This window comes from Macrotis lagotis, chromosome 8 (genome assembly GCF_037893015.1).
Source record: "Macrotis lagotis isolate mMagLag1 chromosome 8, bilby.v1.9.chrom.fasta, whole genome shotgun sequence".
In the NCBI taxonomy this organism is placed as follows: domain Eukaryota; kingdom Metazoa; phylum Chordata; class Mammalia; order Peramelemorphia; family Peramelidae; genus Macrotis; species Macrotis lagotis.
In genome coordinates, this window is record NC_133665.1 from 21,224,711 (window position 1) to 21,241,126 (window position 16,416).

The following is a 16,416-nucleotide window of genomic DNA, read 5'->3' on the forward strand; positions in this document are numbered from 1 at the left end:
TAGTCCATAGGAATTGAGTAGTTTGAAGAACTGGAAATTTGGGATATTTGAAGATTTCTGTTGACTTATTAACAAATTAATTTGTTTCAGAATTTCACTGGTAATAAAGACTATGACTTATCTAAGTGGCATTACTTTCTTTTTGAATGGAGAGACACTTGTAAAAGTAGCCAGCTACCTTCCCCTATGAAAAAGTAACTCAGAGATTGAAAATTTTTTCTGTATCCATAAGCAAATCATTATATTCCTATGAAGTCAGGCAGGCATTAAAAAGTTTGGATCATTAATTGTTACTAGCTGATTAAATAGTATAATAACCCAGTTATATAGCCATCAAAAATTGTAATCATATCAGTCTTCATTAACTCTCTTAAAGACATAAAATATTTTAAAATCTTTTTATCTTTGCTATTCACATTTGGCTTTGTGGTTTTGCTGCATAAAAATTTCATTTAAAATAGATGTATCAGTACTTTACAATTGTATTACTATTTTAAAAGTCCAAGAAATAGTAAGAGATACCAATACACCTAAACAACATGAAAGATAATGCCTTTTATAATTATTATTATTATAATAAATGAAGTCCATATGCTTTGGAAATTCAATGTGATTCAGTTCAATAATTGGCATCCACTATGGGGCAGTCACTGTGCTAGGTGATGGATATAAATACAAAACAATCCCTACCTTCCATAAGTTTCTATATGGAACTTACATCCTGTTGATTCTGTTGAACAGGTACAAGGCTAAATGAAAAGTTCCTCTTCGACCCAGATCCCACACCTGTCACTGCAAGACATTCAATTCAATTTGATGCACATTCATTAAGTAGCTATTATATTCAAGACCATATGCTAGATGTTGAGGATGCCAATATGATTTAGATATGGTCCCTGCTATCAAAAAATTAGAAAATAGCAAGAGAATTGAGGTCAAAGCACAAATAACTATACTACAAAATATAATGTGATTGATTGTATGGAGAATTACTAAATATTAGATTAAGAAATAGAGCTAGAGCATCAAAGAAAACTTCTTGGGGAAGTTGACATTGAAATAGAGTTTTTGTTTGGACTTCACCATTGAGAGCTGGAGGAGATCATTCCAGGTCTAAGAGATGACACAATGAAGAGTTGCAGAAAAATAGGAAAGGTGAGTCACACTTGGGAAATGAAAGGTAACCTATTTTGGGAAGATCATAGAGTACATGAAGGAGAGTAGCATGAATGAAGACTGGAGAGATGGATTGGAGTCAGAGTGTATATTCCATGAATATGAGGCTAAATTCAGTTAGCACTTTAGCTTCTTTCCTTAATAAACTGAGATGGTAATTCTCGCCATCCATATCCACAAAGATCAACTGATTAATTATAGGTAATGATTTAGTGTAAGGAAACCCCATACAATTGATATTAATATTAATATTAATATTAATATGCTTGATTTGTTGCAGCAAATACTCCGTCATTCCAGAGAAAACTCAACCAAGGTAATATTCCTCATTACCGATGGCTATTCCAATGGAGGTGATCCTCGACCAATTGCAGCTTCTCTTCGTGATTTTGGAGTAGAGATCTTTACTTTTGGTATATGGCAAGGAAATATCCGAGAGCTGAATGACATGGCTTCCACTCCAAAGGAGGAACATTGCTATTTGCTTCACAATTTTGAAGAATTTGAGGCATTAGCCCGTCGAGCACTTCATGAAGGTATTTAAAAAATTTCAAAAATACAAGATGACCCAACTTCAATAATATATTAATATGGCTTAAGAGAACTCACCATCATACTAATCCCATTTTACATAATACTCAAAATAATGATAAAGGTCTTTAAGTATGAACAGATATATGTGTATATATATATATATATATATGTATGTATATATATTTATGTTTCTATATGTGTGAATACACACATTTATCTGCATTGCATATATGTGTGCATGTATTTGTATAAACACTAAAATATCTTCTATCTATGATAAAGTTTGGTCTGCATCAAAAGTTCTAACTTGTGTCCATTAACTTGATTTTTTAATTTTTTGATAGCTGCATTTCAGTATATATATATATATATATATATATATATATATATATATATATATAAATTTCCCTTTAAATCAGGTGTATTTTATCTTATGCATTTAAAAACATTATTCTGAGTAAAGGTCCTTAGGTTTCAGCATGCTTCCTAAAAAGGCCCAGGACACAAAAAAGGTGAAGAAATTCTGGGCTACACATATAGGTTATCTTTTGAAAATGATTATCAACGTTATAACCAATTATTAGGAAAGTATATGCTTAAACTTGTTTTTCCAAATTTGGACTCATAATGATTTCTTCACAACTTGTCATATGACTTTCGTTAACTTATTGAAAAAAACACCTGTGTCAAAGAACAAATAATAGAAACTATATTGCATTAAATCTAACAACATGAATACAATATATTATTATTTATGTAATGTTGCAAGAACTATGCTTATAGGTAGATTTATAGTTCTGAATACATTCTCATGTGAAAAACTAAAAAGAAAAAATAAATTATTTTAGTTTAGAGAAATTAAAATATACCAAAAGCAAATAAAGCAGAGGTTTTAAAAAATAAGATCAACTCAATGGAGAATTTTAAAACTAGATTGATAAGCAAAGCAGAACTAATTTTTAAAATATCTCAAAAGAAGATAAATATAACTAGCAAGTATCATCAAAATTGAGAAAAGATAAATTATTAAAGTAAGGCATGAGAAATCCCAACATGAAAGAAAATAAGGAAAATTTAAGATACTGTTAAATATACCTAGTTCCCCCAAATTGAGAATTTTTAAATAACTTAAATATTTAAAAATTACAAGCACTTAAATGGACATAACAGGCAATATGCCAGCTAAATAGATTAATCTATAGAGGAAAATTAAATAGAATATTGAGATGACTGGAGTTGGTGAATTCAGTTAAATTTGATCAAGAAAAATGTAAACTATGTACATAGAGAAAACATATCATTTGATTTTATCTTATGAATTTATTAAAATACTATATCTACTTATTTAAAAAATCACTTGTAAGGATAGAAACAGAAAGATCCTTTCCTTAATATGATAAAAAGTATTTATTTGTTATTCAGCTTCATTTTGTCTGCTAATTTAATTTGTGGGTGCTCTCAGGGCAAAGGAACTCAGCTGGTTTTCATATAATAATTCCTCTAGACTTTGCTTCTACAACTTTTGATTGTTTTACACAATGTTCAAAACCTTTGGTCATTTTCTTCTATAGTGTTTGACAAATGAGTATTTGTGTTCCACTTTGGCTACTTTATGTATCACCCTGGCAAGAACTTGATGTCAATAATGCTTAAAAATGCTGATCCTATTCAAGTTCATTTTTAAATTTAATGTAATACCAATAAAATGTCAGTGACTTTTTCCCAAAATCTGATGAAATGATAATAAAGTCTATGTGAGAGAACAAATTAATAAGAATATTTTTTTAAAAAGAGATTTATGGAGAAAATTGAGTTTGGAAGACTTGTATTTCCAATTCTCAAATTATATTATAAAACTGGATTTTAAAAATTGTTCATTAGAATAGAATATATAATCTAAAATTATAAGCAAAGATCACTTCAACCTTATATTCAAAATTATAATTAAATAAACTAAGGCTTAATAATCCAGAATTCTAAAATATTCAGAAAATGAGTTATTTAATAAAAGCTATTGAGAAAATTGAAAATCATCATAAAAGAGTATGAGATAATTCATAAATTATGATAAATTTGTATGTTTACCTTATTTATGGAAAGGAATAAAATTATTATTGTTCAAATAAATAATAGACATATCAAAGACAAATAGAATTTTCTCACTCAGAAATAAAGGTGGGTTTTTTTTTGCAGAGCAAAAGACAATATTCAGGAAAAAAAGACAAAACAGATTAGGAGGAAATTTTATGACAATTATGTCAAGTAAAATTCTAATTTCTAAAAACCTTTATGGGGCAGCTAGGTGGTACAGTGGATAGAGCACCGGCCCTGGAGTCAGGAGTACCTGAGCTCAAATCTGGCCTCAGACACTTAACAATTACCTAGCTGTGTGGCCTTGAGCAAGCCACTTAACCCCATTTGCCCTGCGAAAAACCTAAAAAAAAAATAAACTCATTCAAATTTAAGATTAACACCACTTTCTCATAAATAAATAAGCAATTCTCCAACGAAGAAGCACAATTTAGTAAGAACCATCTTGAAAGCACCAGTAGTGACGGACATTTTCCCCCTTTCAGGTTTGCAAAGTTTTTTACATAAGTCACCTCTTTTTACCCTTTTAAGAGTCTTATAAACATGACTAACATGATCGTGTTTGTATGTATGAATGTATATACATATATAATATATATATATATGCACATATAATGTATATCAAATTGCTTACTATTTTAGGAAAAAGGGAAAAGAGGGGAGGAGAGCTCAAAATTTTGTAAATTTTGTAAAACTAATTGTCATTAAAAATTGTACATATTATTGGGGGAAAAATCAAATACTATTTTTAAAAAGCCCTTAAAATAAGTAATACAGATTTCCTTTTTACAGAAGGGAAACAGGCTTCAGAGTAAGGTGCCTTGCTCATGGTGACACATTTAGCTACTATAGGAGGTAGGATTTGAGCTAGGTCTAAGTCTAGAACTTTCTCTTATAATGATATTCTAAATGAATACAACTTTCATGTGCACAATATTAACAAAAGATAAAATTATTCATTGACAGGATTGTGAAGAAACAAGTACTTTATATTGAGTAATATGCTGTAAGGGTTATACCTGATCATTCTCTTTGACCCAATGATTGCACTAGAAAGGTAAACTAACAATTTTATTAAAAAGTGGAAATACTCAGTGGCTTTATTTAAAATATCAAATCCTGGAAAAATCCTTATGTCTAATCACTTGGAAATTACTGAATGTAATTTAAACTGACAGCACAAGTTCATTGCACCATAAGATTTTAAATATAATGAATATGAATAAATATAATGAATAAAAAGAGTCATATAAAGCTAAATAGAATGAGTTAAGGAGAACTAGTATTCAATGTGACTACAATTATAAGGGAAGGTGGTTGATCAGGTTATCAGTTGCATTCTCTCCCAGCCTACTCAAAATGTCAGAGAAAAGTAATGGAAAAATGAACATTAAGGTCTTAAATAAGTGTAACAAGGAGTTCACATCTCATTATTCCTTATTACTTTTCAACAAGTCATTAGCTGACTGAAGAATCAGTCACATCTCTGATGGTCTTTTAACAAGCAAGACAGGAGACGGTTGAGAAATATGATGTCTGGTAGTAATATATAAGACCTTCGAGGAAAGAAAAGAAAGAGTGGGATAGGAGGGTGGGACAGATGAAAGTAGAGGAGGAGGAGGAAGAGATGAAGGGAGAGAGAGTAAGGAAGAGAGAGAAACTCACAGAAAGAGAACTCCCTTTGTCAGTCCCCCATTCACTATACAAATAAATTATAAAATCTGATACTACACACAAAAGAAAAAGTAACCATCTCAAATAAAAAACTCTACATTGTTGTTTGTGTTAACATATAAGTATCAAAGAATTTGAAACTGAGGAGAGGTTCACCAATTTGGGAAAAAACAAATTACAGTATATAAATGTGATGGGATACTCTTGTGCATTAAGAAATGATGGAGGGAATGATTTCAGAGGAACTTGGAAAGGTTTGTATCAACTGAAACAACATGAAATGAATAGAATCAGGAAAACAATTTATATGGTGACAATGTTATAAAGATAAACAATTTAGAAATTACTTACCAAGAATGATTCCAAAGGACTAATGAAGTGAATCATGGTACCCATGAATAACTTAGAATACAGAATAAGACTTGGGGGGGTGGTAAGGGGAAAAATTTGGACATTTGTTTTTCCTTACTATATATGTTTGTAACAGGAATTTTGTTTTCTTTTTTTTTAATTTTAGAAAGGTTTCATTCAGTTTGAGTTTTACAGTTTTCCCCAATTTTGCTTCTCTCCTCTCACCCCCTGCAAAAGGCAATTTTTTTAGTCTTTACATCATTCCCATAGTACGCATTGTAAGAGAAAAGTAATGGAAAAATGAACATTAAGGTCTTAAATAAGTGTAACAAGAAGTTCACATTTCATTATTCCTTATTACTTTTCAACAAGTCATTAGCTGACTGAAGAACCAGTCACATCTCTGATGGTCTTTTAACAAGCAAGACAGGAGACGGTTGAGAAATATGATGTCTGGTAGTAATATATAGGACCTTCGAGGAAGAAAAGGAGTGGGATAGGAGGGTGGGACAGATAAAGGGTTGAATGTGATGAGAGAGAAATCATATCTTTAAGGAATAAACATATAGTATGAGAATTATATAATAAGACAATTTTTTTAAATTAAAGGTACATAGAAAGTCTTTGGTCTTTGTTCAAATTCCACAATTCTTTCTCAGGATACAGATGGTATTCTCCATTGCAGATATCCCAAAATTGTACCTGATTGTTGTCCTGTTGGTATGAGCAAGTCCATTAAGGTTAATTATCACTCCTATGCTGCTGCTAGGGTATACAATGTTCTTCTGGTTCTGCTCATCTCGCTCAGCATCAGTTCATGCAAATCCTTCCAAGCCTCCCTGAATTCCCATCCCTCCTGGTTTCAAATAAAACAATAGTGTTCCATCACATACATATACCACAGTTTGTTAAGCCATTCCCCAATTGATGGACATTCCCTCAGTTTCCATTTCTTTGCCACCACAAATAGAGCTGCTATGAACATTTTTGTACAAGGTGGTGTTTTTAACCTTTTTTCATAATCTTTTCAGGGTATAGACCCAGTAGTGGTACTGCAGGATCTCAAGCTATGCACATTTTTATTGTCTTTTGGGCATAATCAAATTGCTCTCCAGAAATGTTATATGAGTTCACAGCTCCATCAGCAATGTATAAATGTCCCAGATTTCCCACATCCCCTCCAACATTGATCATTGTCCAGTTTGAGAGGCATGAGGTGGTACCTCAGAGATGTTTTGATTTGCATTTCTCTAATAATTAGTAATTTAGAGCAATTTTTCATATGACTATGGATTGCTTTGACTTCCTCATCTGTGAATTGTTTCTTTTTTTTAAATGAGGGAGAGGGGGAGGGAGTGTGAGGGAGAGAAGATGAATTTTTTGATTGAAAAAAAATTTAATCAAAATAAAGTTAGGAAGTACTTCAAATAATTTATTTTTATTTTATATTTGAAGAAATAAGATAAAAGATACAGAAACTTAATTTAAATAAGATGAATTCATTAATACTCACAGTAAATGACATAATATTTGAATTCCCACATTTTGAACAGAATCAGAGCCATGTTTTTGTAAAAACCAGTTCATACTCAAGATATAACGTCTGCCTAATTAGTCTTCTTCACTACTCAACAGCAAACAGGACTTTGATTTTCATACTGAATTTATTCATTGTTCTTCCTGCTAGGAGTATCAGCTAGGTCTTTAGACAAGAATTATTAGGTCTTCAGGCAAAAATTGTTCAGGAACTTGGTTTCAGTTATGATTTGAATGAGATCTACAGCAACCAATGCAGTGCTGATTGACCAAATGTTAGGGCAGTGGAATACAGCTGGTGCTGAGCCCAGATGGACATGACCTACAGCTAGAGACTTCCCACTCAAAGACTAAATTTCTGTTGAAACCCTGACACTGTGTAACCTGTGGGAATTTTTTTATGAGACTCAGACTAAAATAATTTGGCTAAGTGTTCTCCCAGACAAACAAATAGTTGAGACTTTCAGAACCTTAATAAGAAAAGAAATGTTCTTCACTTTGCAAAAAAAAAAGTAAGAGATTGGATTTTTGTTTTTATTTTGGAAAGTAGATATGATGATCTTTAATTGGGGGCTCATCAATCTATTATCTTCTCGTATTTCTTGACAGATCTACCTTCTGGAAATTATATTCAAGAAGATATATCTCACTGTTCCTATCTCTGTGAAGTGGGCAAGGATTGTTGTGACATAATGGCAAGCTGCAAGTGTGGCATTCATACTGGACAATTTGAATGCATCTGTGAAAAGGGCTACTTTGGAACAGGATTGCAACATGAATGCACAGGTCAGTTAAATTGTACCCAGAGCTGACTGGAATTCAGATCACATATTCCCATTAGATGGTAAACTCCATGAGAGCAGGGATTATCTTTTGCTTTTCTTTGAACCCCTAGTGTTAGCATAGTGCTAGCTATGTATTAGCTTGTTGAATGTTTATCGATGGACTACTCTCCTGTATGGGTGATCATATGGGTTAAATGATAGCTTCAGCTTCTGTGCAGAATGGATGTCAACATAAATCCAATCTTGTAGACTCAAGATAATCTGTGACTTCTAGGATTATACAGTGGGATGATAGTGGGTGGTCCATCTATTCTAGAATTGCTTTTTTTGCCATCCCAAAGTTAAAAATATCATAATTTAGAAATTAAGATTGCTTCATGATTCCATGGTTCTGTGATTCCTCATCTCTACTTTTAATTAATAGATTGTTAGCAATGAGACTAAGACAACAATTTAGAATTCTTATAATTCTAGAAGTCAAGAAGATCTGGATCCAAGAAGCTCCATTGACATATATCTATGTGACCTTGAGCAAGTCACAACCTCTTAAAAATCTCAGGCAACTATCTCTTTAATTTGTAAAACAGGTGTCAATCTAAATTGGTTAGAGAGAGATTGCTCACAGGCAGTTCCCTTTACTGATGAAATCTTGGGGAAGAAATATCCATTCTACCTTGGGAATCCTGAATTAGCATGTGTCTGTTCTCTGACCAGCATTATTTATTCACTTCTTGTGTTTTCACAAAAAAGCAGAGTCTATGATTGATCATGCTTTGCTATTTTGAGAAGATATTATTTTCTTGTAAGCAAACATTAATTGAGAGCCCTCAGGAGTAGTGACTTTTCTTTCTTCCATATAGTACATGGTGTTTACTGTTTGTACCATAGTTGAAATATGAACAATCTTTATTTTGACAATTGACAGAAAATCAACCTTACAATTGAGAAATTTCATTTTTTCTCTGTTTGCTTAGATGTTTCTCTTTCTCCCTTGGGTCAATTTGTCTCCCTGTCCCTCAGTTTTCACATCTGTAAAATAAAAGGGATTGGATTAGATGAACATAATCCTGCAATATTAAATTTCCTGTCTTTCTTCCCATTTCTAAATTGATATTTTCCACATTCCTGTCTTCTCTGTGTTGCTCTTTCCCTGTCTTGTTTTATTTTTCTGACTCTCTTCACTTTTCTTCTCTTCTTTTATGCCCCCCTTTCCCTTCCCATGTATTAAAATTCTTTCCCCCTTGGCATTGTTTTTCATTTCCACCCATAAGTCCTCACTTCCCAGGCTCAGTGATCTCCTCACTCAGGAGACTCTCTCACTTGAGGCATTTTTAAAAATAGCCTAAGGGATTCTGGGCCATCAAAGTAAAATTCCTAGCCTCTCCCCTCATCATGTATCCTCCCACATTGTCCTCTTTACCTCAGTTCTTCTCTCTCTAAGTCCCTCAACTAACCCAAGGCAGAGGCTCTTTTTATTTTTTTTATTATTATTATTATTTTAACTTCTGCTGTAGTCAGTGTGTCTGGCTCTGGTGTGGTCTTATACTGGGCAGTTGCTCTGTTCCAATAAGTCACTTTGGTGCAACTGGCTGGCAAGCAAGAGGCCCAGTCACACGGTAACTGCTTCCCTGGAGAGCCACCCTGGTTCCTGTGGTCTGAGGAAATTCCCACACCTACTCCCACTAGATGAACTAGCTAGTTACTCTTTGTAGGCAGAAAGGAGCAGCAATTCTGAGGATGATGTTGGGTGGGCTTGTGTCTTATGCTTCAGTAAAGGGACTAGAGAAAAACACAGTAGGATCTGTGGTTATCCTGTCCCTCTGTTTAAATCTGTGGTTTTCAGCTTTAATCTTTATTGCATATGTTTATCATAATTCACACAAGGCTCTGAATTAGATACAGTTCCCTAACATAAATGTCCATTTTCTTGTTTTTAAAGCTCTAAGGGACCAGTGATATTGGATATTGTAGGAAAAATGGTAATGGATCACTACTACATTTATAGTGACCTTTCTGGAGTTATATTATCCATTTCTTCTAGGTTTTAAGAATAAAGAGAAAAAGAAAGGTTTTCAATCCTTCTCATTTTTTTTATGATTCCAGCTCTTCTTATTCTCAGAAAGACAAGAAAGAGAACAGTAAATCTAAATCATTCTCAAACTATTTTTGTTCATGATTCAGCATTACTCTTTGCCCCAACAAATCACATACATGTGATACAATTGCAGAAATAAGTTCTATACAATTATCCTCACATCTGGATGAAACTCAAGGAATTCAATATTACATAGGTACTATGGACTCCTATCTGATATAACATGAAATAATGAAATAGATAAATGCAATAGATTAATGAAATAAATGTACTCCTGGTTTAACATACCAACACTCACTGAGACAAACAAATATAGGAAATACATACCTAAAAAACAACTGTGTATAGCTAGAGAAATCAAGTATTAAAATCCAAAGTTTTTGCAGCTTCTATGGACTTCCCCAAAAGGAAATTTGAGAGGAGAAGAATATGGATTCCCTGGACATTCTGAAGACACTTGGTGACAGTGATTACTTTCATTTTCATGAGCCTGAAATTAGAAAAGGTCATAGTAACTCAAAAGTTTAATATCCTGCAACAGGGAGTTTCTGTAACAAGGAAAAAGAATGGTGAATAAATTAGCATGACTTTAGAAATGGAGATCTTGGACTATTTAAATAGATAAATATGTACTTTATTTATGTGTATAATGTATATATATATGTTCATAATATGTACATGAAAATGTGTTTGCTTATACTGTATGTTTCTATCTAGGTATATGTTTAAATAAGCATATTTGTAGTTAAGAATATATTTATATATTTATGCTTCCATTTTTATTTATGCTTATAGATGTATCTATTTGTGGATAAACACACACATACATATTGGAGTCAGAAAGGTCTGGCAGTGTTACCTTATTCAAGTTATTTATCTTCTGGGATTACAATATGCAGGATAGTTGTTGATCTGCATTGGTATAGGGAATTCCTTATTGGGGTAAGGAGTTCCTTACCCCAATTAAATCACAGATCTGGACCAAAGGAAAATCCCTCTGCTCATTAACTCTAGATATATCAGCAATGTTTATACACACACACACACACACACACACACACACATACAAATATATAAATATACATATGTATATATGCATATATACATATATATTTGTGTGTTGTATGTGTATGTGTATATATGTATATAAAACGAACACATATATATATTTACAAAGTTCTTATTTATAAATGCTAATAAATGCTTTAAAGTTTGCAAAGCATTACATTTGTATTGTATATATAATATATATGTCCATATTTATCTACATATTTATGTATAATTTATATTCTTATTTGATTCTTACACCAACCCTGCAAAGTAGATGTTGTAACATCATTTGACAGAGGAAATGGAATCTAAGAGATATTAATTGACTTGCCTATGAAAACACAGTTAGCAAGTTTCTGGCAGGATTTAAGCTCAAAGTTCCCCCCAATTTCATATCCAGCATTCTATCTCTCACATGTTTGTATAAGTCTAAGTGTGTGTATGTGTGTGTGTGTGTCTGTGTGCTGCAATCTATATAATCTACAGTATTTACTTCTCTATACCTCTACACCTCTCTGTATATCTACTTATCTCTAAATATCTATAGTCTGAGGCACCTAGGTGGAACAGTGGATAGAGCAGCAACTCTGGAGTCAGGAGGACCTGAGTTCAAATACAGCCTCAGACATAATTACCTAGCTGTGTGACCTTGGGCAAGTCACTTAACCCCGTTGCCTTGAAAATAAATAAGTAAATAAACATCTATATTCATACCTATATCCTTATACACTAAAGTTCTGCAGAGGTGACCAGCTTCTCAAAGGCCACTTCAGTCAAACACAGGTCCTCATGCACTGGCCAAGTTCCAACAGAACCAGAAAACAGGGACATCTGTTTTCTAAGAATTAGCCTAGTTAGATTTAGAGAGGGTCAGCACTGTATTAGCTACAGAAAGGTCACCTCCTGAGTTATCCAGGAGTCTGATAGGACTGGTGTTTTCTGGACATAGTTTTCCTGACTTCCTTGATACAGTTTCATCCTTATGTAAAACCTGATTGACCCCAGCTTCCCCACCATAGCGTCTTGGTCTGAAAATATAAATAGTTCCCCTCGGGATACATTTGGTGACTCTGAGATTTGGTGAGATCCTGAGACCACTTGAGTTGCTATACCCTAATAATTTACTGACCAGATGCATTTCCAGAGGGGGTGGGGTATATCCAGAGAAACAAAGTGTCCTCTGTATCCTTGTTGTGTAAGAGCAAAGTAAACTTTTGCTTAATGTTTAGTTACCTGAAGTACATCAGTCCTCCCAAGATTGAAGCTGAACTAAGCAGGTGGTGAGATTAGAGCCATGCCTACAACAAGGGGTGATGATCTGCATTTGTAAATGGCATACCTATCAGTGAAATGACAGGATTTTTAAGATTAAAGCATAATTTCTTTACTAAAGTTCTATTGCCTTATTGTGATAGTAGGATTGTTGTGGGTTCCTAAAGTTTAGTCTATGGAGGAACACTAACAAGTTCGTCAAGCTAGAATGGCTTTGAGTTCAGGCTTAGTGACAAACTGAATGCCTTCTCTGGGGAGCAAGTCTAGATAACTTTGCAGAAGCTCATCATCAAGCTGACCATCTGATTTTGGGGAGCCACAGAAAGTCATGTCAAGACTTTTTATTAATGTATGGATGGGATGTGAACCTCTTCAGTGGAAAAGAACTTACACCAGTGGGAAAAATGAGTTGTTTGAAGTATTCCAAAGTACTTTTGTTAATTGACTGCAGGTTCCTCTAAGTGTCATAAACACTGTGGAATATTCTATAAATTTGAGTATTTTTTGTATGTGTTCCTGCCTAAGTATTCTATCAGATCATTAGAGAAAAAAGAGATCAGGGACTCACATACATTCTTGAATGATATTCCAATAACATGAAGAGATTTTATTTTCTTAAACAGAGTTCAGCTTTGTAAAAAAAAAATCCCCCAACTGAGCATAATATTACATTTGTAAAATAAAAAAGAATTTGCAGAATGTACTGCCTATTTGTCTTCATATAATGCAGAGGAATGTTTCTGGCAGTTTGACATTGTTGTCAAAAAAGTGGGGGGGGAGAATATAAAGGTTGATGTATAGCTTGGACACTGAAGATTAATGCTTTTAATTTTCCATTCTGTGGATAACTAGATACCAGGTGGATCACAAGTAAAACAAACCATATTAGAATTCATCATAGTTTTGAAATGTCTGTTATTCCTTACTTCATTGATTCCTTCTGGCTTCTGGCACTGACACTGAAACTTATCTCTAGATCTTTTTATTTGGAACATCACACAACTTCCAACATCAGTCAACTACATTCTTTACAGGTGGTTTTAATAATGTATCTAATATTCTGAAATTCCAAAACTGAAGGATTCTGTCCAGTTCCTGCTCCCAACTGCAAAGCCTTCTTCTACACCTCTACTCCTCTGCTGTCCCATCAGATGCTCTAGGTAAATTGGGGAAGGAATAGAATGCAAAAGCAAAGGCTTACCTCTTGGGCATATATTTGGCAACCCTTTCTATTTAAAGTAAATGATCTTATTCTTAAACTACAGTGCAGGATTCCTTATTGCAGGTTCAGTAGGTGGGTTTTTTTGTGTGTGTTTTTAGGTTTTTGCAAGGCAATGGGGTTAAGTGGCTTGCCCAAGGCCATACAGCTAGGTAATGATTAAGTGTCTGAGGCTGAATTTGAACTCAGGTCCTCCTGACTCCCGGGCTGGTGCACTATCCACTGCGCCACCTAGCCGCCCCTTCAGTAGGTGTTTTAATACACAGTATTCCCTGAATATTTCCCTGAATTCCCTGAATGAGTGCTTATTGAATGATTGAATGGGCCAAAACCTGAAAGAAGTTAGGCTAGTTCTGAATCAGTACTTCAGGGTATAGCATCACGAATCATAATAAATAGGGGCAGCTAAGAGGTGTAGAGGATAGAACACTGGCCCTGGAGTCAGGAGGACCTGAGTTTAAATCTGGCCTCAGAGTCTTCATAATCACTTATCTGTATCACCTTGGGCAAGTCACTTAACCTTAACCATTGCCTTGAAAAAAAATTACAATAAATGGAGACTTTGAGAAATCCTTTAAGCCATTTGTGTGAGTATCTCCTTCACTGATACAAATTGAAAACTCTTTCCATTCATTCATTTTGTAAAAATTTTCATGTTTTCCCATCACTCCTCAGTAACCAGGTGATAAAATAGATAATCTGGAGTCCTTAATGAGGAAGACCCAAGTGCCTCAGACACTTAATTGCTGTGTGACTCTGGGCAAATCACTTAACCCTATTTGCCTCATTTTTTTTCATCTATAATATGAGTTGGAAAAGGAAATGACAAAGCACTCCAGAATCTTTGACAAGAAAATCCAAATTACATAGTCAGACAACACTAAAACAACTGAACAATAGAAAATAACTAATTTTTTTAGAATCATAGATTGTTTCTCTTCTGTCTCCCACCTCCTTTCCAGTTGTATACATCCTACAATTTTTTTTGCCACATATTACACTAAAATTTATATGAATAATAACAATTTAGGATAACTAATAAGTTTTTTAAAAATAGACCTATAATTTCAATGGTGTAAAAAGTGCCCTGAGTGAAATCTCCTGTCATCAATGTAGAATAACACTTGCTTTCTAAAATAATGTATTAAATAGTTAAATATAAGTGGGACATTGGACCCTGAAAGATTAAATGATTTGCCAAGGATCCCAAACCCAGATCTTCAATCCTGGATTTCCTGTTTTATAAGCTAGTTTTCTAGTCATAACATGGAGTTGCCTTTCATAATGATGTTTTTTTAAAATTTTATTTATTTAAGGCAATGGGGTTAATTGACTTGCCCAAGGTCACACAGCTAGGCAATTATTAAATGTCTGAGGTCGGATTTGAACTCAGGTCTCCTAACTCCAAGGCTGGTGCTCTATCCACTGCGCCACCTAGCTGCCCCTCATAATGATTTTTAAAATGCCAGTATTCTGCCTGTTTAAAAAGAAAACAAAACAAAACAAAAGTCAGTTAAGTCATTATTATAATCACCTTGGTTTATGATCCTTCTAGGATGATTATTCCAGTGGGTACTGAAATATTTGTTTAATGGCTTATAAGATAACTAAAATTTAGATGAAATCTCAACCTGCTATACAACATTGTAGATACCTGCAAATTTTGTTTTATTTATATAGGAATTGACCTGGGAGTTAACAGAGGAGTTGTCCTAGATTTTCATCCCCAAAATCCAAGATGATTTCAATTTTACCATTACATCTCTCAAATACTCCACTTTCTCTCCATGATGCTGGTGCAGGACCTCATCATATCACACTTTCATTATTGGAAAAGCCTACTGATATGTCTGCCTACTTTAAGGCTCTCCTCACTCCAATTCATCTTCCATTCAACCACTAGTTCTAAAGTATAGATATGACCATATTACTCCTCTAGTCATTCCAGTGGTTTACTGTCACCTCCAGGATCAAATAGAAAATGCCCATTCTTCAAACCCTAGCCCTCTCCTATCTTTCCAGTCCTATTCTTTAATCTCTGACACATACTTTTCAGTTTGGTGATACTGGTCTCCTAGCTGTTTCACAAGCAAGTCATTCCATCTCTCAGCTCTGGGAATTTTCTCTGGTTGTCCCCCCTGCCTGGAATTCTCTGCCTATTGGCTTCCCTGGCTTCCTTTAAGTCCCATATAAAATTCCATCTTTTGTAGGGAGCTCTTCTCAATCCCTCTTAAATTTAGTGCCTTCCCTTTGTTAATTATATCCTATTTGACTTTATTGGGGAAACTAGGTGGCACCATGGATAGAGGATTGGACCTGGATTTAGGAAGAACTGAGTTCAAATTCAATCACAGACATTTATTGTGGGACCCTGGGCAAGTCACTTAACCTTATGTGCTTCAGTATCTTGAGCTGGAAAAGGAAATGGCAAACCAGCCAAGAAAACCCAAAAAGGGAGGAATCACATAGAGTCAGATACAACTGAAAAATGACTAAATCACAGCAATATAGCTTGCTTGGCATATATTTGGTTGCCTGTTGAAAACTGTCAGTTCTCTAAGGGCAGAAACAGTTTTTGCCTCTTTTTAATCTCCCTACAAGTAACACTGTGCCTATTACCTAGTGAACACTTA

General features: G+C 34.0%; 1 protein-coding gene across 2 annotated transcripts in view; it reads left to right on the plus strand.

The window, feature by feature from the left end:
- Window positions 1–16,416, plus strand: part of SVEP1 (sushi, von Willebrand factor type A, EGF and pentraxin domain containing 1) — a 355,068-nt gene that overhangs the window by 64,536 nt on the left and 274,116 nt on the right. For both annotated transcript variants that reach the window (XM_074196498.1, XM_074196496.1), the window contains exons 2-3: window positions 1,457–1,712; window positions 7,972–8,148. In XM_074196498.1, coding sequence (XP_074052599.1) covers window positions 1,457–1,712; window positions 7,972–8,148 — 433 coding nt within the window. The remainder of the gene's footprint in view (window positions 1–1,456; window positions 1,713–7,971; window positions 8,149–16,416) is intronic.